Here is a 25,713-nt window from a genome sequence, read left to right as displayed (position 1 = left end):
ATATGTTCATCAGTGAGGCGTGGACATCAACATCTTCAGGTAATTAATTAACCTAGTTAATTTGATAAGTTGTTGTTGGAGAAAACTTTCACTGTGTTGGTTGATGCTAACGTGAGTTAATGCGGTCTTCACACGCTATCGGAATTATCGTAAATATTTTTACGATAGTTAAATCCTAGTTAAATTCATAAACAAAATCATTACATGAACGCCCTCTCAAGTCAAACTTTGAATGCGATGAGCTCGTAATCCCGACTTTAGAAGTGGGAAGTAGGAAATTTCCGATAGCACGTGAAGACAGCATAACACTTGAGCCAATGGCTGCATCGAAATTCCATACCGTGTTATTTATGTAAAACAAATAGTAACGTTAATATTGAGAAATGTCCGAAACCCTAGTATGAAACCACTACGGGTAAATATTACAGTATACAAACATCACAGACAATGGCAGACAGCGACCAAGCACCTCTGGCATAATAACACTTCTATAAATTACTTACAGTTTCTTTACAGTTATTGAGGCTGGAGGTTGTAAGGACGGTTTTTGGAGGTAGAGGATTATTTTGTCTAATGTGTAATATTTCTAAATAAATGGAAAAGAAATATTTAAATTGAGAGGTTTGGACTTATTTTTTTCACTGAAATAAATGTTTTGTTATTTCACAGAGAGTAACGTACCGAAAAAAGTTACCGTTGGGTACCTAATTCCAGGTTGGAATGTGAACGGTACCCAACCCTAGTTAATTGTAATAAATCTGAAATAAGATAAATATAAATATTAGATGAAAAACTTAAAACGAAAATATGAAATGTTGCCTTAGCAACTAACTGAAATAAATTATTAACTGGAAATAAATCAAAACTAAAACTGAAATAAAAATAAAATTAAACCTAAACAGTAATATAAAAAAAAAAATAGAAATGACAAAAGCACATAACAAAATGACAAAAAATTTAACTAAAATTAAAACCAAATCAAAATTTTGATGAAAACTTTAAAAGTATATATATAATACTAAAATAACACTTTTTTTGCACTGACACCAGATGTATTTTTTGTTAGGAATATCATTTTTTTGGTTTGCGTCAATGTCCCAAATAAAAATGAGCTTTTCATTTGGAAAATACTCAATTCACTGGATTATTAAAAACAGTCATTTCATAGGGTTTAATCCCCTGGGGTCGGCAGGCGCGCCGGCGTTACCAGCTCGCTTTTTTTCTTATCAGTGCAAAAGAGACTCAAAATACTCTGTTGGTTTTGATCTTACATATAAGTGTTGTACATCATTCGATCCTGTCAAGTGTCTATTTATTTTGTGTATACTCACAATAAAAACAAAGTGTTGAGCTTTTCGGCAAATTAAGAAAAATAAACATGATGCGAGTTCTGCCTTCTCTCTGTCAGTGAAGTCTATTCTGAAACACGTCCGAAAATCAACTGTAACTCAGCGAATACTCAGTCACACAGGCACGAGAGATATGTCTTTATAAAGCTTGAATTCTCTTCTTTTAAATGAAGTAATTTATATAAAAAAACAAATATTCTCTGTTTATGTAATCTGTATGAAAAGAGAGAGATGTCAGTCGTTCTCATTATCATTCTCGCAGCTCATTATCTGCTAATGTGAACACGCCCACGGAGAGCATGCGCTATTCAAACGCAAATGATCTGAACCAAAACTTCCCAAACTTTCCGAAAATGCAGAATGAGAATTAACTGCACAATTACTAGAAATGTTTACCTTGGATATTATACAATTTGCATGAATATAAAATTTGAGGATTTTTTTTTTTTTTAAGATGTTTCCAACTCTAACTTTTCTGTAGAATATATATATCATTTTTATTTTATTTTTTATTTTGAAATTTTGCAGTCTTTCAAACATCTCAAGGACCCCAAAAACACCTTAGGCCCCAGAGGGCTAATATTTTAATAATTTTCTTTTTTCCCCACAAACTAACTGTGATGAGATACATATTTCTGAGACTTATATCATGTTGTTAGATTATGGTGATATCGCCCATCTCTTTAGGTTGAACAACTTTATATATAGGATCAATAAGTATCTTTAAAATTGGTTATACAGAAAATATCAATTTAAAACTGATTTCTGATGATAATCTTACCTTTACAGTAATCTGACGGATTCTCCTGCTCCTCGTCATCTGACCCGAGTAATTCTGCTGGGGGCGGGGAAAAGTCTGGAGGGGGAGGGCTCAAAGCTTGTGGTGGGGTCAGCTGATTGGACGGGTCCTGTGGAGTGGGAGGAGTCGTGGAGAGAACTGAAGGTAGGCCCAGTGAAGGTGTAACGGGAGTGGAAGGTGTGTCTGGAGACGAGAGGACGCTGGGTGAGGAAACCACTGTGATGGGAATGGAGTGAGGGAGGGGGGCTGGAGGCTGGAGGTCTGGAGGGCTCTGGGAAAGGTTTAACGGAGGCGTAGGGGGCGACTCTGGAGGGGTGGCGGGTCTGTGGATGGTGAGGATGTGGCACAGTTCATCGGAGGAGGGGATCTGGGGTCTGAAGAGCAATAAAAAAGAGAAGAAGTGGTGTTTTAATACAACATCGGGTGGTTGGCATCCTGTGTGAAAGTACATTCTTCTACATTACGTCACTTCTTTATTGTCTATGCCAAACACAGCCATGTTTAAAGGCGCAGAATGTTACTATTTATAATCAAGCATCACTGATGACTACTTCATAAATAATACATCAACAGCTACTACTTTTCATAAGCAATCTCTAGCGGTGACTTTCATATCTAGGGCTTATGATCTCACTCGAAATACATATTCTTTGACCATCTGTGCGCTTCAAAACATCAATGCACCATCTTAATATAAAGCCACACTGTGTCTCAGTCTATCTAGCTTTTATTAAACAATTAAACAAATACTTCTAAAGGGGTTAGCAACAGTGGTCAACCAATATGGTTTTTTTCCAATGATGAATGATGATATCTAGAGAGCAACGTGGATATTATAATGGCAGACATGAACATTATACACAATGACATTCTGTCAAAATAGAGCAACATTGTTTGATATTAATGATATTTCAGTGCAACATTAAAAGCATGCCATTTTCTGTCTGTGTTATTGGCATAAACAGTAATGGAAGCTGATGGTGTAAATATAATGTCTTCTTAGAATACGATACTAAGAGCATGTGATATTTATGTAGGAGAAGCACATACACATCTGTTCTACATCTTCTCGCTATTCCGGCCTACTTCCGAAAATCTGAATCGCAGCACTGCCATGGACCCTTTTTACAGACTGTGATGACAGGATCGTTTTTTTATATAACGACGATTGTGTTTGGCTTGAGGGTGAGTAAAATATGTGATCATTTTGATTCGGGTTGAACTAACCCTTGAACAGTTTGTCATTTTACTTACTTGACCGTTTTAGTCTTTACTGAAATTTGGTGTGTACTAAATTAACAAATGTGTGAAAATGATATCTGTACATGATCTGTGGTTCTTATCCATGATGTGTATTGTTCAGATTTTTTTTTTCAGGGATGTGTTAAAATAGGTTCCACGTGCATGGACTGGGAGGGAGGGCCATGAGTCAATATGCTTATCTGGAGAAGTGACTCCCATGGCCACCCTCCTATATATTTTTAGCAGCATCTCACAGAGCAGAAACCCAGATCTGGATTCTGCCCAGTTAGACACACTCACCCCAGCTCCAAACTAGAGATCTCCACTGCTGCTGTTTTGCGGTGCTTCTTGTTTTTCTTCTTCTGCTTTTTGCCGTGGCTGTTCTGGGGAAGGCTGTTATCACTGCTGAATACTGCCATGCATCAGAGAGAATATCATATAACAGAATACATATTAGACACGCTGTCATAGGCACCCCCACCCCCAATTCACTATGTATGAGTAACTAATGGAGGGCAATCCAGCAACATGCATAATCAGATCGAGGATATTTCATCGTAAACGGGCTATATGACTTTACTAATCCAATGTATTTATCAATTATCCACCGATTAATTCATACGAAAAGAACAATCTGTGAAAATCCAAACATTAGATCCTCTAAACGTGCTCGCGCTTAGCTTTACCGCTAACACGGGCTCTAGTCATCAAAACAAGCGTCATTTTAACCCTCCGACAAGCAGACACTGTTTCATTTATACTCAAAACACATAACACATCCACAGACATTAATATGTTTACGGCTGTTTGGCTGTTTTTTAATAAAAACACTCTCACCGTTCATCGATATCATCGGGACAGCTGTCACCTCACGGAACGCACATTCGCTTCAGTTGGTCCTGCGCATGCGCACTGAGGCACAGTGTATTGACAGCAGCTCATGCACAGATATATAAGCCTACATAGAATAAACACCAAATAATATTTTGATACAATTTTAACTTAGTTCTACTATTTGGCTTCTTTGATTTCTGAATAACAAAAACCCACATTTTTCACCTCAGACATTAAAGCCTTGTCTTTTTCCAAATTATCTATCTGAAGCAAGCAATTATGTCATAATTTTCATGAAGAATTTTCCGAATTTGAACAAAAATCCTTTTCTTTTTTTTTTTATTGTTGCCAATACTGTAGTAACCTAATGTTTAACCTATTTCCACTATATTTATATTTTTAGGCACATTCACAAAACATATTTTTTCCACCTCATTATTGTGACTACAAAATAAAAAGATATGTCAATTATGTGTGACAATTTTCGGTAACTCTTTACAATAAGGTTCCATTGTTAACATGAATAAACACTACTTCTACAGCATCTATTAATCTCAGGTAATGTTGATTTCTAATGCATTTTTAAAATCAAAGGTTATATATTAGGCTATATTATGTATACGCTAACAATGAACAGTTGTATTACAACTGTTGTAATGTACAAACACATGTTATTGTTACTTAAGATTAGTTAAAGGATTAACTAATGGTACCAAAAGTGTTACTAATTTTCATGAAAATGGTTCAGAATTTGTGGGATCCATCCATTTAAAAAATTGGGTGCATCCAAAATCACATACTTCCCTATATAGTAGGCAAAAAATAGTATGTGATAAAAGTAGTATGTCTGAATTCACAGTAATCATAAAAAGGTATGCAAAAAGTACCAGGATGACCTACTACCGATTCCGATGAGATTCTGAAGTGTGCTTATGATGGACACTTTACTATCCCATGAGGCCACGGGAGAGGGTTTGTGAATGGCAGTGAAGCGACGTAACTGATGCTGGTATAGGTCACATGATAATGACAACATGTCAATTGTAGTACGTCCAGATTACATTCATACTAATATACACTCACCGGCCACTTTATTAGGTACCCCATGCTAGTAACGGGTTGGACCCCCTTTTGCCTTCAGAACTGCCTCAATTCTTCGTGGCATAGATTCAACAAGGTGCTGGAAGCATTCCTCAGGGAGTTTGGTCCATATTGACATGATGGCATCACACAGTTGCCGCAGATTTGTCGGCTGCACATCCATGATGCGAATCTCCCGTTCCACCACATCCCAAAGATGCTCTATTGGGTTGAGATCTGGTGACTGTGGAGGCCATTTTAGTACAGTGAACTCATTGTCATGTTCAAGAAACCAATTTGAAATGATTAGAGCTTTGTGACATGGTGGAAGTAGCCATCAGAGGATGGGTACATGGTGGCCATAAAGGGATGGACATGGTCAGAAACAATGCTCAGGTAGGCCGTGGCATTTAAACGATGCCCAATTGGCACTAAGGGGCCTAAAGTGTGCCAGGAAAACATCCCCCACACCATTACACCACCACCACCAGCCTGCACAGTGGTAACAAGGCATGATGGTTCCATGTTCTCATTCTGTTTACGCCAAATTCTGACTCTAACATCTGAATGTCTCAACAGAAATCGAGACTCATCAGACCAGGCAACATTTTTCCAGTCTTCAACTGTTCAATTTTGGTGAGCTCTTGCAAATTGTAGCCTCTTTTTCCTATTTGTAGTGGAGATGAGTGGTACCCGGTGGAGTCTTCTGCTGTTGTAGCCCATCCGCCTCAAGGTTGTGCGTGTTGTGGCTTCACAAATGCTTTGCTGCATACCTCGGTTGTAACGAGTGGTTATTTCAGTCACTGTTGCCCTTCTATCAGCTCGAACCAGTCTGGCCATTCTCCTCTGACCTCTGGCATCAACAAGGCATTTCCGCCCACAGAACTGCCGCTCACTGGATGTTTTTTCTTTTTCGGACCATTCTCTGTAAACCCTAGAGATGGTTGTGCGTGAAAATCCCAGTAGATTAGCAGTTTCTGAAATACTCAGACCAGCCCTTCTGGCACCAACAATCATGCCACGTTCAAAGTCACTCAAATCAACTTTCTTCCCCATACTGATGCTCGGTTTGAACTGCAGGAGATTGTCTTGACCATGTCTACATGCCTAAATGCACTGAGTTGCCGCCATGTGATTGGCTGCTTAGAAATTAAGTGTTAACGAGCAGTTGATCGGTGTACCTAATAAAGTGGCCGGTGAGTGTATATATACACCGGCCACGTGGCATGATTGTTGGTGCCAGAAGGGCTGGTCTGAGTATTTCAGAAACTGCTAATCTACTGGGATTTTCACGCACAACCATCTCTAGGGTTTACAGAGAATGGTCCGAAAAAGAAAAAACATCCAGTGAGCGGCAGTTCTGTGGGCGGAAATGTCTTGTTGATGCCAGAGGTCAGAGGAGAATGGCCAGACTGGTTCGAGCTGATAGAAGGGCAACAGTGACTGAAATAACCACTCGTTACAACCGAGGTATGCAGCAAAGCATTTGTGAAGCCACAACACGCACAACCTTGAGGCGGATGGGCTACAACAGCAGAAGACTCCACCGGGTACCACTCATCTCCACTACAAATAGGAAAAAGAGGCTACAATTTGCAAGAGCTCACCAAAATTGAACAGTTGAAGACTGGAAAAATGTTGCCTGGTCTGATGAGTCTCGATTTCTGTTGAGACATTCAGATGTTAGAGTCAGAATTTGGCGTAAACAGAATGAGAACATGGAACCATCATGCCTTGTTACCACTGTGCAGGCTGGTGGTGGTGGTGTAATGGTGTGGGGGATGTTTTCCTGGCACACTTTAGGCCCCTTAGTGCCAATTGGGCATCGTTTAAATGCCACGGCCTACCTGAGCATTGTTTCTGACCATGTCCATCCCTTTATGGCCACCATGTACCCATCCTCCTATGGCTACTTCCACCATGTCACAAAGCTCTAATCATTTCAAATTGGTTTCTTGAACATGACAATGAGTTCACTGTACTAAAATGGCCTCCACAGTCACCAGATCTCAACCCAATAGAGCATCTTTGGGATGTGGTGGAACATGAGATTCGCATCATGGATGTGCAGCCGACAAATCTGCGGCAACTGTGTGATGCCATCATGTCAATATGGACCAAACTCCCTGAGGAATGCTTCCAGCACCTTGTTGAATCTATGCCACGAAGAATTGAGGCAGTTCTGAAGGCAAAAGGGGGTCCAACCCGTTACTAGCATGGGGTACCTAATAAAGTGGCCGGTGAGTGTATATATATATATATATATATATATATATATATATCATACTTTTTTAGCACCTACTCAAGAGAGCATGCGATTTCGGACGCAGACGTTGTCCCAGACTCTTTTGTTTTGATGTCAACAGATATACAAAATTCAAACCAGTAAACACATCTTCACTGTTAAAATTATAGCTTTATTTTTTTTCCCAGATACAAATTTCCATTTCACTCATTTTAACATTTCGGCTCCCAATTTCTCCTGATTGGAGAGAGTAACTCTGTCCAAGTAAAAAAAAGAAAGAAACCAAGAAGAACATGTCCTCTTCACAATATGTACAGGCACATATACACAATTGTTAGCAAACTATACACAATACAAATACAAAAGAGTAAGTCTTTAGACTGGGTTTAAGTTCTCTTTTAACCCCCAACTTCATTAGAAAATTACCATATATTATTATTTTTTTTGAACCCTTGTATAAAAGTTGTGTAAAACTCGGTGCCGGGCAAGGGCTCCATATACACCAACAACGGTCTGAATTGTTTATCTGCAAAGATACAAAGCTGTAATCCACGCAATTGGCAAAACAGTAAATCGCAAGACTGTACAAAAAGATTTTGCTGGATTCTCTCAGAGAAAAGTGTACATAACAGGAGATTTACTCAAAAAAAAACCTCAACATCATGTATGAAGCGCTACAATTACTTACAAACTGTCATGCACACACACACACACACGCACACATTCTCAGACAGTGTTTTTATGAGAGCCATGCACTCATAACGCAGTCCATCGAGTGAACCTCTCAAAAAGCACCCCAATCAGAAAATCCAATCAAATCTCAAGCATGCATCAGCCTATAATAATCAGAAAAATACACCAAGAGGCCAAACACATTCAACAACAGGATAATAAACACACAGAATGAGAAAACTAATACGTTTCCCATTTTTAAAACCCAACCCTGTGCATACATTATTATGATGAAGCCTAATAGCTCAAAATCACATAATAAATGCAGGAACAGGGAAGCCTTCAAAAAATACATTTGAGATGTCTAGATAGCATTAAATCCATTATTTTCAGTTTTATACACAAAAGGGACCGTGTTGAAGCACATGAAATCAGCTTCATGATCAAAACTACAAAAAAATTAGACATTATGGATAAGCCAAAATGTAAACACAAAGTGCTTCAGGAAAAAACTAATTATAAGCAGCTAAAAAGAACAGATGCACAAAAAAAAAAAAAAAAAAAATTCCAATTTACTCCATCATCATCACGGTGAACACAGATCACTCCAGGAAATGAGCTGGTAGGGCAAACTAGAAATGAATTACGTGTTTGTACTGAATCCATTGAGAATCCTGAGACTCTTTACAACAGGCAACAGCTGTGCCACAGTTCATCTTCTTCTCCATTTGGCAAGTAATGTCAAGCATGTTTACTTGGTAGACATTATAAAAAGTAACAAAGAAGGCACATTTGGCGCTCATGTATAAATAAGCATTATTTACAATATAATAAGTTAGTTTCTATTCAGTGTCTGATGTACACAACTCTCAAGCCGACTGCTGCTTTTCAAATCATCGGGACCAAGCGAATAAAGACGCTTTTCTTCACTTGTCAACCCAAAATGTTTTAATACCTCCCAAGAAACTGGACATTCCAGCTGCAATTTTCCCGCATGAGACTGAATCTTTGAGAATTGTGCTCTATTGTGCTGTTAAATTCAAAGCATTAGGAAATCAATGCCATGTGTAAGTGTGGGTGAATCTCACAAATACTGCAAAGGCTTATTTCATGCTTAAATCAAATCAAATAATTAAGAAATGTTGGTAACACTTTGCAAATAAGGTTTCATTAGTTAACATTAGTCAACTACTTTAGTTAACAAGAACTAAGAATGAACAATACTTCTACAGCATTTATTAATCTTAGTATTAATTTCATAATTTACTAATACATTATTAAAATCAAAAGTTGTTGTTAACTTTAGTTAATGCACTGTGAACTAACATGAACAATGAATGTCTGTATTTTGATTAACATTTACAAAGATGAATAAAAACTGTAATAAATGTATTGCTAGTTCATGTTCATTAATACATTAACTAATGTTAACAAATCAGACCTTACTGTAAAGTGTTACCGAAAAATTTTGATAAAAAAAAAAAAACCTTTTTCAGGACCATTAAGTTTTTGTGAATTTTGTGAAAAACATTTTTTACAAGAATTACGATACAATGCAAAAAATAATAATGATATATTAGTTAAAGTGTAAAAATATGTTGTGCAAAATATAATTAATTATTTTTTTAAAAAAAGTGTTGATTTGAGAGTGAAATGTAGCCTGGACCCATATTTTACAGGGGTCCATCACAAATCTTGGGCGTGAAGGTGCATTAACGTTATGATCAACTAAAGTTGACCAGGCTATAGGGCTACAAATCAGAATTCAGATGAGCACATTTAACAATTTTGTATTCCTGTGTGAGAAATTCTAGATTTGAGATCCTAACAACAGCAGAAAACTTGAAAACTGTGACCGTTTGTCTTTCTTTTGCATGCAAACAAAAAGCTACACAAAAACACGCACACAAATATTGTGCTCTTATAACATGTTCTGGCACTTGTGTGCATAGACTTACACTACGGTCCCTGTAAAAGCTTAATACTTGTTTTGATCTGCAATACTAATGTAGAAATGTTAGTATAAAAGGTTAATACAACACGGCCAAGGACAGTCTTTTGAATTTAGGATTTGATAGTGGAGGAGCAGAGCATTTCTAACCCTGGAACAAAACACTCCATGTACAGTAGAAGTACATGTGGGACTTGTCAACAGCGCTGACGTGATTGTAATGGTTGAACGTGATGGGGTTTTGTTGAAACAGTTCATGAAACTCCATACAGTAGATCTGAGATCACTTGAATGGAAGTAAAAACAATATAAAATGTGTCTTAGCATGTCAAAACGTGAGAGCTGCTTCAGTAGTGTCATTAAAATAGACTTGGGTCAGAGAATTTGAAATAAGTAAACTTCACATATACAGCAGACCCTTTCAGACAAAACATCACAATTATACAAGCTCTCACACACACACACACACACACACACACTCAATACTCCTGTGAGTAGTTCAGAGTCTCAGTCTGAAAAGCAATCCTTCTCCAATAAAAATCCCATTAAGGATTTATCGAATGATAGTGACGTTTTCTGTTCCATTTTGTTAAGAATATACAGCAAGTTTATGTGAACGGCTGTGGAAGCACGCAAGGGTTTGACGTAGTGGTAGCATTACATCAGCCGATCAATCGAAAAGCACTGATCTGATTTCTCTCAGATGTGATTATTGATGAGTTTAGACAAAAGGTCAAAGTCTAAAGGTCAGTGACTTTATTCTCCACCAGGGCGGCGACCTGCTGAAGCCGATATGCCAACTGCATCTTTTGACCCGCAGCGTCTTCCTCCAGAGACATGATAATCTGCACATAATCCAATATGAGAGATATATTAATTTGCTCTAACACATACAACATAAGAAGCTTGAGTCCCATACTGACCTGATCATAGTATTTGTTGATATATTTGTACAGCTCATGCAACGCCACCAAACTGTTCATCTCGGATGCAAAGCTCTAAAAACAGACAGTCATCAGAAACTTAAAATAGCAAGTTTAAGTGTTTATGATAAAGAAAGAGAAAAACATTTAAAAAAGGAAGGAAAATTTAGTTCAAAACCCAAAAATAATGTCATTTTTCTTACCATATACATGTATAAATTTTTTAAATGTTTAAAATTTGTTGCACCCCATAATTATTATTTTTACAAATAGCACAAATTTAAAAAATATTAATTCAAAAGTTTAAACCACATGACATGGTGTTTTTTTAAAACAAATATCAAAAATGATTAATTCAAAGGATATTTTTTTTATATTTTACAATTATTTATTCAAAACCACACCACATGAGTTTTTGACCCTCAACAAATATATAATTTAATATTTTACAATTAATTCAAAAAGATCTCGCACCACATGAAAAGCTGTTTATTTTACAAATATCAAGAATGAATTAAATTTGTAAAAAGATTTTACAATTCAAAAAGTTCTCGCATCACATGACGTGTTTTTTTATTACTAAAATCAATTTATTTATTAAATTAAAAGTATGAATTAATATATTTTTTTAAATTCACACCACGACATATCAAATAAATAAATAAATCAAAATAATTCAGAAATTAAAAACATGATCAGCATGTATTCAAGTAATGTTTAATAAATGAATAGAACAACTAATAAGTGTCACATCATTGACCCTTAAACTAGACATTAAATCCCAGATTCTCAATGTGGTTTCATCATTTTGGACCCTGCTGTCTGTTAAAATGTAAAAACACAGTCAGAATTTCATTTAAAACAGAATCAAATTCAGTCTCACCCCAGACAGCTCTGTGAGGGTTGAATTCATTTCCTGGTAACAGCCGGACACGGCGTTGTGAATGTCACTGTAGTACCTGCAGGAGAAGAAGAAGCTTTATAGCACGCAATATCATCAACTTCCTGCATCCATTTCAGTGTGTTTGAAAAGGGCCGTATCACTGTATAACGTTTAGATCTTCTCACCTCTCCACCAGCTGCTTGTATCGTGGGATTTCTCTGGCATACAACAGCTTATTTACTGGAGAATCCTGAAGGACAAGACACAACAATGAGCTCCTTTCAATACTACGGCATCTTTGAGCTCATTTTCTTTTTCTCTTTCCTGCCCTTGTTCATCTTCTCGCTCTACATGCACACTCTCGACCATAATGAGGTCACAGCTAGAGAGGTCAAGAGGTTAATTGCTGTACTGACCCGGCCCACTTTGTGCTCGGATGTAGTGCAGGAATCAATGAAGGTCTGTGCGATAACGGAAAGGACGGCATCCACGCTATCCGTCACCTGCACGTCAAAGACGAACTGAGGATTCTTCAAGATGTTGACCCAGAAACGCAAAGGCAAACTGTAAGGCGGAGGGAAGACAAGAGTGCATTTAAATTAACATTTAATATAACGAACAGAGAAACATGAGGGTTCTCCAAGACCTTTCCAATCACAGAGTAAGGATTTCTAAAAATCAATTCAAATTCAGAATGATTCACTAATGAATCATTCAGACCAATTTCTGAACCAGTTCGACCAACTGATTGGGGGGAAAAAATATTGATTTGCTTGCTTAGCAAACTTTACACAAGGACAGTGACTATTAATATTACAAAATGGAAATATGTACACATTTTTTTATTCACTATAGACATTTTCAGATTGCACAAATTTCCAGAGCTTTTCAATTATCTTTGTAATAAATGGATTTAAAAATGATTCAACTTCAGACCAGTTTTATGAGTCATACAGAGCAATTTGTGAACCGCTTTCACTGAAAAGAACGCATTCAAAGGAACGATTCCGTCGGAAATCAGACATCAACATGTCTTGCGAGCATGTTTTATTCTATATTTAGTCAATAAAATATATTAGATTGGAGCAACAAGAAAAGAAATTGCATTTGTACTTTATGAAATGGATGAAAAATGGATTTCCTCTCCTATTGACCAATGAATATCCATCACTTTACCAGTAAATCAAGATTCTTGGGCAAGATTTAAAAACTTTTTTTGAGAAAATACAAAAATTATACAAAAAAACACATACAGTATAAAAACTCCCAATACTTTTCTAGACCTGAAAACCACATTTCCGAATTCCCTGAACCATAGAATGACAAAATGAATGTCTTAAAAAAAAACTATCAATCAAGTGAAACAAAAATATGTCCACTTCAAATGTCATATTTAATCAAAATTCCTGAGCTGTACAGCTCAAAACCCTTAATTAAATAGTTTTATAGATGTAGGCATTAAAGCCGACCTGTTTGTTTTCCAGATGTGAACGGTCTCTGGGTCATCGATGCCGTGTTTCTCTGCCATGTCGTCCAGGAAGTCAAAGAAGAATCTGACAGCGATGGGTGGAGGCCGTTTCGTACTCAGTATGGCTACAAAGACATCATCTACAAACTTCTGCAGAGTGCCCTGAAGATACACATTTATAAACACAGAGCAGCTTTCAATCACACTGACAGTCAGCAGCAGAAGACAGATCTCAAACAAACATAAGCAGCGGCAGTATCCGTTTGAAGTGTGTTTGTGTGTGCCGTTTTAAAGATGACTCAATCACAAACATCTCACTAACCTTCATGGAAAGCAGTCGTGTAAGGTAGATCTCAGGAATAGCTTTTGCCCGCTCTCTCTCTCTCATGCTGCTCTTCCTGTGTTTGGGGATCTCGGCATCTTCGCTCGGCTTCACCAGATGCCACAGCCGAAGGCCTTCCTCCTCCTCTCCCTCCAGCATTGGAGTTTCTACAGCAATTGCAAGGAGCAGACCAGATATCAATACGAAATATATCATTTTTGCTCTCTGATGGTCAGTAACGAAGTGAATAAAGTGTCAAATAAAGTGAAGTGATAACAGTTTATTTTTTATAGATCAAAAAGTATTCAACTTACTCTCTCCAGTCTGGTAGACCTGATTTACTCCAAGGGAACTCTGGGAACGAGGGATGAGAGCGACGGTGGCCCCATCAGGTACCTGAGAAAACAAGAGGAAAGAGAGAGACTTAGAGCTAAATCAAGTCAACCAACCAACCTCACTCACAAAATCAACCAATTAATTAACCCTCTGGGGTCCTTCGGCCCAAATGGACCCGAAGCATTTAAATATATATATTTTTTTAAATCATAGCTTTATCGGAATGGTCCGAAATTTGGTGACTTTGTTGGTACTTGGTATATGAACACCCAAACAAATTGGGGACAGGATTTGAATAGTCTAAGTGGTTGTAAAAAAAATAGTCACACTCAGGACCTTCGGGTCCAAATGGACCCGCATAGGAAATGAATGGGAAATTGGCAAAAATGTGAAAATACAGAGTTATTTTGTGTGTACAATCTACAAATCAGCCACGATCCATAAAAAAAGCACACAACAGTGAAGGGGTGAATCTATAAAACATCAAGAGTGCAAAACAGACACATCCACACACAAACACACTTTTATACACATACACACTAATAAATTCAGATTACATATGGGTTTTGAATTTTTAAAATGCGCAGTTTGTCCACCAGATGGCATCCATCTCATTTCAAAAATTGCTTTCATGAGGCCTAGGCTTGACTCTAAAATGAAATACAGCTTTAATTTTTTTTTTTTTTTTTAATTTCTATTATATTCAATGGGTAAAAAAATGGGTCATAATTATTGTATTAATATTAATTAAAAATCATTTTTATTTTTGAAATTATCTCAAAACACCAAAAAAGAAAAGAAAAAATATTATAAAAAACAAGTAAAAAAAAAAAAAGATGTTTTTTTTTTAATAAATATTAATCCCACCCTTCCGGCCCATTTGGACCCGAAGGTCCTAAAGTGTGACTCTGAAATGAAGGACCCCAGAGGGTTAACTAAATCAACCAACCAACTCTAAAAAAATCAGCCATCCAAAACAAAACATCAAACAATCTCACAAAATTAATTAGTCAACTTACAAAATAAACCAACCAAACTCACCAGACCAACTCAGGTTACGTTTACACGACAACGATATGCTTAAAAAGGAGAAGTCTTTCCTTTGAGTTTCCGCGTACAGACGTACATTGTCAAAACGATCCCCATTCACATGGATCCGCGAAAAAGACTAAAACCCCTGTATTCTGCTGCCAAGCCATTAGATGGCGATGAAACACTATAGATTGAACCCGTAATATGCATGTCCATGATGTCATCGTCTTCAGAGATTCGACCGTTTTCAAAAACGTACACTTTGAAACCCGTTTTCAAAAGTTTGCGTTTTCAGGCACCCAAAACACAGTTGGCGTGTAAACGAACGGCCGAAATGCATACTCTTTACGTTTTTAGTTGAAAACGGTGTCGTGTAAACAGCCCCTCAGAATCAACCAACCAGACAATCAATCAACCTACAAAGACACAAGTCAACCATCCCACTAACCTATTAGCCAACAAACCAGTCAATTAACTAATCAGCCGACCCACATTCAACCAACCAACCCATTAATCAACCAATTCATCTGAATGAACTATACCTTGTAGTGCTGTAAAGTGTTAATCCGTTTCCAACGACCCTGAACAATGCCTGTGACATCATCATCAGACAGAGTCAGGTGACCCGCCTGGCCAGATCGCCACTCTGATGGAACACAATATGCAAAATATGAAGCTTTTACAAATAAACTGAACATAGTAGTGACTAGTCTAGATGTATCTAATTCTAGTACAATAAATCTAATCTACCAAAACCGTACCAAGGTCCAGTGAGTCTGCGGCTGGTCTCTGGGAGAATGGCGCTCCTTTATAAATCTGGTCCAGGATTTTATCTTTAACCTGAGTGATGGTGTCAGTGTCCAGAACTTTAACAGGGCAGGGCTGGACCTCGACACCACTCTTCACCAGCACTGTCAGAGTCTGAGATGGGAAACACAAACTCTTGTCTCATTCGATTTATTCATTTAGGAGATTTGTTTTGTGTAGCATTGAGATGGAAGTATATTACAGAGACACACCACAGAGCAGTAGTCGATGTCCTCTCTGAGCAGGTGGCTGTCGTTGAGAGTGCGTTTGGCTTTGCCCGTCACTGCATCCACTGGTCCTTTATCTACCTGGTATTTAATAGCCCTGTACAGCTTGTACAGAGGCTCACCAGCAACCTCCTGCACACACAAACACACACATTTACATGCATTAGCAATTGCATTTATGTCTGTCACAATAAACGTTGCTTATATGTGGAAGATGAAGTTTTATGAGGAGATGTTTTATTAAAACCATAATCCATGAGAAGTCTAATGTTAAGGCCCCAATATACTTAAAGTGAAAAAGAACAAACTGGCGAGACATCATTTAGAACAAAATCTGACCAAAACAAAAGTTAATTTTGCATTCATTTGGGGATTTTGAAACAGCCTGCCAAAGCGAACTTTCCGGAAAAATTGTCTGGTAAACACCTCCGATCTACCATTGGTCTGTGGTGATTACATAAGGTTGGGTGTGGCTCTGAGGCTCCGCCTTCTTTGACGTGGAAATCTCCGGTTCATTTCTTCTGTTCAGGAAAGCGCGCAGCACATATTTACATATTCATCTAAACACCGCATTTATCATTGTGGGTGGCGTCGGGATGTTTGCTAACAGTATAACGCAGCAAAGGGATTTCAAACTTATTTTTTACCCCTGAGCGAAGAAAGAAAAAGAACTTCGCTGCGAGTATATTGGGGCCTTTACAGTGATTTTACCACAGTTAAGATACAAAGCAGACCTCTGTGAACATGGTAAACAGCAACAGCAAAATAGTAAAAGACATCTAAGAAAAATAATAATATATGATTATTATATATATATATATATATATATATATTATAATAAAAAATATATATAACAATAATATATTGATTATTAAAATCCTGTAAAAAATAAAAATACATATTAAATGTTTTTTTGTCACAAGAAATAGATTTTAATGAAATAATACTAATCTATAAATATAAAAAATTTGATTATTCACTATCAATCAATGCAAATGCATAGAACTGAAGCCATCACATGCTCTGATACCTTGAGGAAAGAGTAGAGACAGATGGACATCCAGTTGGTCAGCATCTTTTCCACAACCGTCTCAGTCCTACAGATGACAACATGCGTGTTATATCACTTCAGATTAGATTTACTATAATCAGATCAGGACGGATCAGACCAATTGTGGGTTTTTTTTCTTAAGTAACAAACACATGATGTATTCTTTTGAAATGTTTGCATTTATTTTATGCGAGTTAGAACCTTGTTACATTATTTCTGTTGGGAGTAAACTAAACAGGAATAAATGCAGATCATTTTAATAAACTAGTAGTCTTTTTAGTCTACTTATTATTACTTATTGAATATTATTGATGTGTTCTTGAAAACATACACAAAGCTACAATACAGCATAACCAAATTACATTTTTGAATTACCACCTGCTTTGTGGGAAAACAGAAGGTTAAAAGCTTCAAAAAGGAACAAAATAAATTATATAAAATAATACATTAATTGATTACCCGGAATTTCTATTAATATTTTTGAGTGTACAACATCGGGATCATAGTGACTCCAAACATAAAGATAGTAAATATCAATGCCAAGGTCAGGGATATGATTCAAATAACTCTTATACTGATAAAAAGTGTGCTCTGAATGCACTAAGATGTTTTGGGTAAAAGAACAATAATAAATGTATGCCAGATAAATAAAAGGTGACTGAAATACCTGCGCAGCATAAGTTTGGGGTTCTTGGCCACATACTGCTGAACTAGATCCCCCAGTAGGGTCTTCATAACATCAGTGAAGTATTCCAGCTTATCATGAAGGGCCATCGTGAGAAGAGACGCAATGTAACCTCTGTCCCTCTGTGAGAAACTCTGCTGTGCCTCCAGAGTATGGATGAACTAGAGGAACCCAGAGGAGAGTTTACCAGCAATAGTGCCACAGATGTTCCCTACAAGAGCATACTAGTTTGACCAATTTCAATCAAACAGTTCGAGCTTTCGAAAAACTGCACTGGTAAACATCAACAAAGCCTCAGACTACTGAGATGGATAAATATTTAAAATGCTGAAGTTCAGCTCTGAAGTTTCTTCACTGCTGCCTGACAGTTTGGCACTTTAAACGCAGATAAAGCATCAAGAAAAGAAGATAGCGACTGAGAACTCTCTGTGCTAAACAGGCATCCACCTGCATTAATGCAAATTTAATATTACATTTGCTTTCTTTTTCATCCTTTGTTTAGTCTTTAGTGCATCAGTGGCTGTTTTTGGAGCCTCAAACACGTCAGCGGCATAAACACTGTAATTACACTCAGCTTTCTTTTCCTCTACAGGAATCTGGGGCCGAACTGACAGCAGAAACAAGGCACTTCACTGACCCGTGTAAGGAAGAGTCTGTTGTTGAGCAGATTGTTGAGCTGACCCAGGCCCTGCTCCACCGTCTGCCTACGGAAATCAGGCAAATCCAGATTCTGACTCAGTGGCGCACCCTTCTGGCCGGGGAAGAAAACACGCTCTGCATATGTGCGGTAATCCAGAAACGGGATACCAGGACCACCGACGTCACTGCTCAGATCCATCATCTCCGTCATCAGATCTGGAGGGCAGGAAAAAGTTTGTTTAAAAAGGCATTGATAACAATATCATTTTTCATTTATCATATTTCAATAAACAATTACAAACCATGGTAACCATATTGTCTTTCCAAACACCATAGTATTATAGTTACTACTATGACTGTTGCTATAATAATTAAATAAAAATGACAAAGATTATGAAAACAGAGATAGATAGATAGATAGATAGATAGATAGATAGATAGATAGATAGATAGATAGATAGATAGATAGATAGATAGATAGATAGATAGATAGATAGACAGATAGACAGATAGACAGATAGAAAAATAAACATGTACACTGAATAATGTATATAAAATGTCAATTAGCCGCTGAAAAGTTTATTAGAAGATTTTTTTAACCAACAAGGCCAAGAAGTAGGACCTTTCAAGCATCATAAATCATAATTTCAAAATATTGGCAATTTAATCAGCCACACTGGTACTTTTAGTCTATGACTAATGGCTTCCATGGTATATTATAGTAAGGGCAAACTGTATGGATGAAAAAGTCCTGGCATACCAGTGAACTCTTTCCTGCACTGGTCTCCAACATTTATCTCCAGAGTCTCCAGCTGCACCAGAACCTTTTTATAGTCTCTCAGAGCCTGTTTACTCTTCCGCCTTTACAAACAGAGCGAGAGCAAAACACAGGGTTAGAGCACGACCGCTAACAAATGGATACCATTAGAATTCTTCCTGAGTGCTGGATTTAAGTTCAGGGCTCATCGTCATGACGACAAGCTCAGAAGGGTGAGGAATCTGCCATCTGAACTCACACACCTGTACATGAGAATGATGACCAGCACGATGAGAACTACCACCGCGGCCCCCGCTGCCAGGCCGATCTGAGCCGCCAGAGGCACCGGTGAGTGTAAATCGTTGTCATACTGCACCCGACCCAAGTCAAACGCCAAGTTTCCCATTAACACCTGAGATGACACACACACACACACATAGATGTTAGCATGTGATGGCAAAATAAAGACACAATCCTAAGCAGGTGTGATAAGACACAGCGTGAAGCTATAAATTACATCTATTTAAACAGACGGGTTCCAGGCCACAGTCGGTAGTAAAAACCTCATTTTCACAGCAGAGACAAAAACATAAACCACTCAAGACAGACCAAACATGGTTATTTAGCGATGATATATGCCTCTAAGTTTAAATTCCCATTGGCTTGTGTCTTCTTCAATGTATTTTAAAGTCATGATTTTAATACGTTTTTCCACAACGCTCCATACAGTAGAAAGAGTTAGGGAAGCACAAAGTCAAAATTCTGGCTGATAAGCCAATAATAATTTTCATATTATGGCCAATAATTATATTACATTTTATACTATTTATTTATACTTTTTTGTCTAAATAAATAATATTTCTCCGTTTTATTTATTAATAAATAACTAAAATCAATTGTTTTAAAAGTTAATTTGATTTGAATTACAATGCACTGAAATAATTTACATTACAATTAGTATAAAAAATGAATCATTTTGATATGTGCAAAAATGTACATTTAACAGTGTTACTTTTGATGTTTTTAAAGTTTAACTTTTAAATAAACAGCAATGGTCATCTAATAATAGATGATATTAACATGCACAATTGAATATCCAAAATAAACCAATAGGTTAAAATCTCTAATTCCCTATTGAAAAACACTACAAAAAACAAGTCTGCTTAAAAGTGCCTCTGTTAAACATCACACATGTTCTAACTGGCTGCGACTTTATCACTTCATGCAGCATTTCACTTTCTGTGCGAAAATAAAAACTGTGATGCTCAAAACTTGTCATGTTACACCAACACAATGTTTGTCTGACTAAAACTACGACACCCAAACTGTATTTGGAAATTGCACCAGAATAAAAATAACCTCTTGGTCACATTTAAAAAAAAAAAACATGTGCACTGAAACAACTCAAGAAGTCACTGTATTCAGACTGACCGTAAGCTTGGGTAAGTCCTCGTTGTCCAGGGCGAGAGGCTGTTCCTCAGGTGGTTCGCAGTACAGGTGCGTGTTATCCAGAGTCTTGACGTCACATTCTTCCTTCCCCAGCCGGGCCAGAACTTCCTCTCTGCTCATGGCCAGTGTCAGTCCCTTTCCCTTCAGAGACAAAAAACACGTCCTCAGTCACTTCAACTAAATTACAACTGTTTTGGTGCAAAACAACAGGGTTATTATAGTTAACTAAAACAAAAAATTACTTTTTTTGTTAATTGAAATAAAACTATTTATGCTATTGCCCCTATTATGCTATTTTAAAGGTTCCTAATTTTGTTTTGGAGGTCTCTTATAATAAGTTTACATGCATCCAAGGTCAAAAAACAAATTTTTCTCATAATATACGTACGGTTTGATCAAGGATCTAGTCTCTAAACTCCTTACTGCCATCCTACTCCGCTCTGATTGGTCAGCTCGCCAAGTCTGTTGTGATTGGTCGACCACTTACAGCACGCGTCAGAAACTAAATGACTAATATCATATCTGAGTTTCAGCTCTAGAGGCTTCCATAGCACTTGTATACACTGTGATATGAACAGTAACGATGGCATCGGTTTTTCCCGAGTCTTAATCCTTTGGAAGTGCATGCAAAGTGGATTTGCTTCCGCAGCCCAGAAAACAGCATCTTCCTGACATGTCGACAACACAAACCAAACTCTTCCAGTCTCAGACACAACTACAGTGTTTAAGGGTCTAAGTAGACATTGTTCACGGGCAGCCAATGAAAACCACAGGCTGGCATTATGCAAATTTGTTATGCAAGGTTTGTGCAGGAAGTAAGATTGGAATTACTGTTCAGAATTGGTTCTTTCTTATGGGAAACAATAATTTCATTTTTTGTGCACTTTGCAGACCTTTTACATTCACAAACAGCTACATTACACAATACATGAAAGAAATATCTGAGAACAGGGGCAATTTAAAGTAAACAAAAATTACATATGTTTCCTTTTGAAACTAACTTAAATGAGTTGAAGCACTGTAATTACAAATTGAAAGTGAATAAACAAATGAAAATAAATGAATCCTAAATAGTAATATTTAAAAAAATTAAAATAAAAAAAAAACATTAAAACATTTCATTAAAAATAAATGAAAACAGACACTATAAAAATAAAAGTTAACTCAAAACCTATAATAGTACTAAAATAATACTGGTTGACCCTAAATGCTACAGAAATGCATGCACCTCTACTGCCAGGACTCCTCCAGGTTTGAATCGGATGGCTGTTCCTTGGGATTCACTGTTGAGCTGGAATAAGTCTGGGTTTGGGTGGTACGTGAACGGCTTGTTCTTGATGGTGTGAAAGTCGATGTGCACATTGTCCATCTCGAACCACACTCGCACAATCCTGGATTTCGGTGGCACCTCTGGGCTCTTGCAAGTCATTTGCTCCGAGGTAACGTTGGTGCACAAATTCTGACTCTGAAGAAAGAAAGAAACACATGCACTACTGCACTTCCGAGAACATTTTCTCTCACGGGCTTGGAGAGTTAAAGTGTTCAGATTTAGTCAAGTAAATGATTAAACCATCTCTGTATAAATATTTGAACCTCTGAGAATGAATCAAATGTATAAGTCCTGTTTGCATTAATTTTGAACACAAATTCTGTGTTTGATATGTAAAATTGGTTTGAAATTAGTTTTCTGACTGTTTTACCATAACCAAGAGACTCCTGGCAGAAACATGGGCGTATCGACGTCTTCTGACTTCAAAACTCTCTCTAGGCTCATAAGAGACTGACATCTTCGGGTGCTGAACGACATTTAGGTTTTGCCCGGTCACGTATATAAAACGTCCACCCCTAAATTGAAATGAAAACGTTAGAGGAATAGTCTCATGATGCAGATGAAGGATGCACAAGAGTAGGACTTGAGCGCACGCACCCGTAGAAACTCTCAGTAGGTGTTGCATCAATAATCACTGGGTCGTCCATATAGCTGAAAAGGACACTATCCAAAATCCTCTCTGCTTTTCCAAACACAACTTTGAGTGGCACTTTTCCAGTTTGGTTTGAGTGACTGGTACGACAAATCAGCCTCGTGTCACTCACTTCATTGCTTATGGGGGGAAAAAACAGAGAGAAGACTTAGGGTGTGTTCACACTTGTAGTTCGGTCCAGACTAAAAAAAACAAACATTTAACAACGTTCCCATTGGCGTTTTAAAGGGATACTCCACCCAAAAATGAAAATGCTGTCATCGTTTACTCACCCTCAACTTGTTGCAAACCTGTATGAGTTTCTTTCTTCTGCTGAACACAAAGGAAGATATTTTGAAGAACGATTGGAACCAAACAGTTGTGGGGCACCATTGACTTCCATAGTATTTTTTTTTTCTACTATGGAAGTCAATGGTGCCAAACAACTGTTTGGTTCCAATCGTTCTTTTTTCATTTTCCAATCGTTCTTTTTTCATGTTCATTTTTGGGTGGAGTATCCCTTTAACACCAAACCTAAAGATACTGAACCTAAAGGGGTAGGGATATGTTCACAACCTGTTTGGTTGGCTTTTATTATGTACATTACGTGACGGAACTTATCGAACATCCAAAACAATGCTGTGCTGGGCTAAATGTGGTCGCTGTGAGAACTCATAAAGAGCTTATAAAATGTGTAAAGGAGTCAAACGAACGAAGATCTGTTGCGAGGAGACGCGGTTCTGATGCCTGTACCAAACAGTGATGGGCAACATCGCGACTATGACGAAAAAAAAAAAGGTGCTTCAACATTATGTTCTTTCTAAAAACAAATATGCTTGAGCATTCTGTCCTTTTTAGGGTCGCATCTTGTGACACCATGTCCTGTTTTTGGTTCGTTTACATGTCTTTGGTCCGTGTTGCTTTCATATTTCAGTCGAACTGCACCAGAGTTTGTTTGGAAGCGGACCGAGACCCATCTTTTCAGCGTCTCGGCCCGCTTGTTTGGTGTCACCGGCGTTCACACTTATTCAAATGAACCGCACTAACAGAGCAATCGCACCAGAGTTAATTTTAATCGAACCAAACATGCCAAGTGTGAACACACCCTTAGATAAATGCAACTTGCAGCATCTTTTCAGTAAATTACATTTGCATTTTCCATCAATAAACAGATGAAAGATATTGGCACTCACATGCGACAAGGCTTTGAGCCCAGGAACGCCTGCAGGCCAGTGATTTGGTCACTATTTTGTTCTGTTCTTTGTCCCGTCAGGAGCTGCGACCCGTGCACTGTTATTGTCGTGCCCCCAGCCAAGGGCCCTTTTTTGGGCACAATCATGCTCAGCTGTGGGTTCTGATATGAGAACGTCTGCTTGGACTCTCCTTTCTCTGAACCTCTGACGGTGATGATGACCGGTCCGGCTGTGACATTTACACTGGCCTGGAGCTCACACACAATGCTAAAAAAAAGAAATAATAAAAAAACAGAATTATGCACATGAATTTTGACGGCAATTTCTCATTTTATTTGATGCACTAAAACCGTGATTTTAAGAGAGGCGTTGTACCTGGTGGAAATGCGATAGGCCTCAGGCAGAGGTCTACAGCTGACCCCTGCCACCGTCACTCCTGCCTGGACGTCCTGGAAGTTCTGGCCTAGGTTCGATCCCTGGATTGTCAGCAGTATGCCGCCCTCCAGTGGACCGGTCAGTGGCTCCACCTGTACACAGATATAAAGTCAATAATTGCAGAGAGTAGTTTGACAAAACGACCTTGTTGACATTTAAAGGTGCAGTATTTATTTTAGAAATTAACCCAAACAAATAGACCCCTCCCTTCATTGCTCTGCCCCCAAAATGCACGAACACACAATGCAAGAGTGGATGTCTCTTTATCATAGCTAAGGCAAAGCAAAATAATGCATCGCAAAAAATAAAGCGAAGATGACGAACGAATGCCAGGGAAGAACATACACAAGAGTATATACAAGCAAGAGTTGGTTGTTAGTCACCAGCAGCTCCAGAAAAACAATGACACTCAAAACTGTCCTGTTACTATAGCAAACATTACAACATCAGCATAACAACCAATGTTATTCACGTATGGAGCAGAAACAAAGCAACCTCTGTGCCCAATGTCTAACCTCTCTCCAGCGCTGGAAAGCTTTTCTAATATTAACCTAAAGCTCTTGACTGATCATAACCCTTCTTTTTCCAGTGATATTCCTCTGACATTTTCTCTTTTGTAATGTCTGTTATGAGCTGTAGATGTCTTTGCAACAAAAGGTGTTACATGTCTACTCCACATCCTGCCATTTCTTAAACAGTCCCTCTTTCTCTGGGTCAAGAGAATAAGACAATAAAATATCCGTATATGGTATAGATCTTCTTTCTGAATTAAAGCAGCACTAAGTAGGAATTCCGTTTTTGTCAAACAGCGACCCCTAGAGTCGCTGTGGAGTACTTGTACTGTCGTGAATAGCACTTACGCAGAGATGGCTCGCACTCACGGCCGGATCCCCTCCCCCTGTACACCGGTACCTGTTCAGTAGGATGGACGCTGTAACGAGTGGAAATAAGGTATGGCCCCTTTAAGAGCTGCGCGCGCCCTGTTTAACTGTCGGCAGTCTGTATTGTATGTGCGCCTCGAACACCACATGTATACGCCGTGTACGCACATGTATATATAGTATACGGCGCCGGGTTATTTCTGTTTGATGCTCATTTTATCAAAATTTTATCAGATCTGTTTTTTGCCGTAAAGCATTTCGTTACATCGTGAGACCTAATATTACGCGACACTTCCTGATGCTGCGGCCGGCAGGCCGCCGGCTCAAAGTTGCAAGTGTGATTTTTCCGCTCACATGCGATAGGGGGGTGCGAAACGACCACCATTCAACCCGAAAAGAGTAATATAACCATTCCAATGACTCCAAAGCTGTTCGGTTGAGGTAAAAAACCTGCATAGTTCACCTTTAACATAACAGGAAAACAAGAGTGAT

The 25,713-nt window shown here is 38.0% G+C and overlaps 2 protein-coding genes across 6 annotated transcripts in view; both read right to left on the bottom strand.

The window, feature by feature from the left end:
- The window catches only part of srpk3 (SRSF protein kinase 3), a 36,093-nt gene extending 31,782 nt beyond the window's left edge, over positions 1-4,311 (bottom strand). The window contains exons 1-3 of the mRNA XM_056265282.1: positions 4,228-4,311; positions 3,691-3,802; positions 2,131-2,522 (exon numbers count right to left, since the gene is read on the bottom strand). Coding sequence (XP_056121257.1) covers positions 2,131-2,522; positions 3,691-3,802; positions 4,228-4,243 — 520 coding nt within the window. The 5' untranslated portion in view covers positions 4,244-4,311. The remainder of the gene's footprint in view (positions 1-2,130; positions 2,523-3,690; positions 3,803-4,227) is intronic.
- Positions 4,312-10,632: 6,321 nt separating this feature from the next.
- plxnb3 (plexin B3) overlaps positions 10,633-25,713 on the bottom strand; it is a 73,606-nt gene continuing 58,525 nt past the window's right edge. For all 5 annotated transcript variants that reach the window (XM_056265271.1, XM_056265272.1, XM_056265270.1 and 2 more), the window contains exons 14-35: positions 24,281-24,432; positions 23,906-24,172; positions 22,679-22,852; positions 22,452-22,596; positions 21,980-22,216; positions 20,734-20,892; positions 19,566-19,714; positions 19,306-19,406; positions 18,544-18,761; positions 17,889-18,067; positions 17,201-17,267; positions 16,156-16,302; positions 15,898-16,057; positions 15,679-15,782; positions 14,083-14,164; positions 13,769-13,935; positions 13,448-13,608; positions 12,395-12,542; positions 12,164-12,228; positions 11,979-12,054; positions 11,096-11,170; positions 10,633-11,017 (exon numbers count right to left, since the gene is read on the bottom strand). In XM_056265271.1, coding sequence (XP_056121246.1) covers positions 10,913-11,017; positions 11,096-11,170; positions 11,979-12,054; positions 12,164-12,228; positions 12,395-12,542; positions 13,448-13,608; positions 13,769-13,935; positions 14,083-14,164; positions 15,679-15,782; positions 15,898-16,057; positions 16,156-16,302; positions 17,201-17,267; positions 17,889-18,067; positions 18,544-18,761; positions 19,306-19,406; positions 19,566-19,714; positions 20,734-20,892; positions 21,980-22,216; positions 22,452-22,596; positions 22,679-22,852; positions 23,906-24,172; positions 24,281-24,432 — 3,138 coding nt within the window. In that variant the 3' untranslated portion in view covers positions 10,633-10,912. The remainder of the gene's footprint in view (positions 11,018-11,095; positions 11,171-11,978; positions 12,055-12,163; positions 12,229-12,394; positions 12,543-13,447; positions 13,609-13,768; positions 13,936-14,082; positions 14,165-15,678; positions 15,783-15,897; positions 16,058-16,155; positions 16,303-17,200; positions 17,268-17,888; positions 18,068-18,543; positions 18,762-19,305; positions 19,407-19,565; positions 19,715-20,733; positions 20,893-21,979; positions 22,217-22,451; positions 22,597-22,678; positions 22,853-23,905; positions 24,173-24,280; positions 24,433-25,713) is intronic.

The sequence above is a fragment of the Rhinichthys klamathensis genome, unplaced genomic scaffold (assembly GCF_029890125.1).
Source record: "Rhinichthys klamathensis goyatoka isolate OS25496 unplaced genomic scaffold, OSU_Roscu_1.1 h1tg000231l_1, whole genome shotgun sequence".
NCBI lineage: Eukaryota > Metazoa > Chordata > Actinopteri > Cypriniformes > Leuciscidae > Rhinichthys > Rhinichthys klamathensis.
Note: the sequence above shows the minus strand (reverse complement) of the source record. Positions and strands in the feature narration are given on the sequence as shown.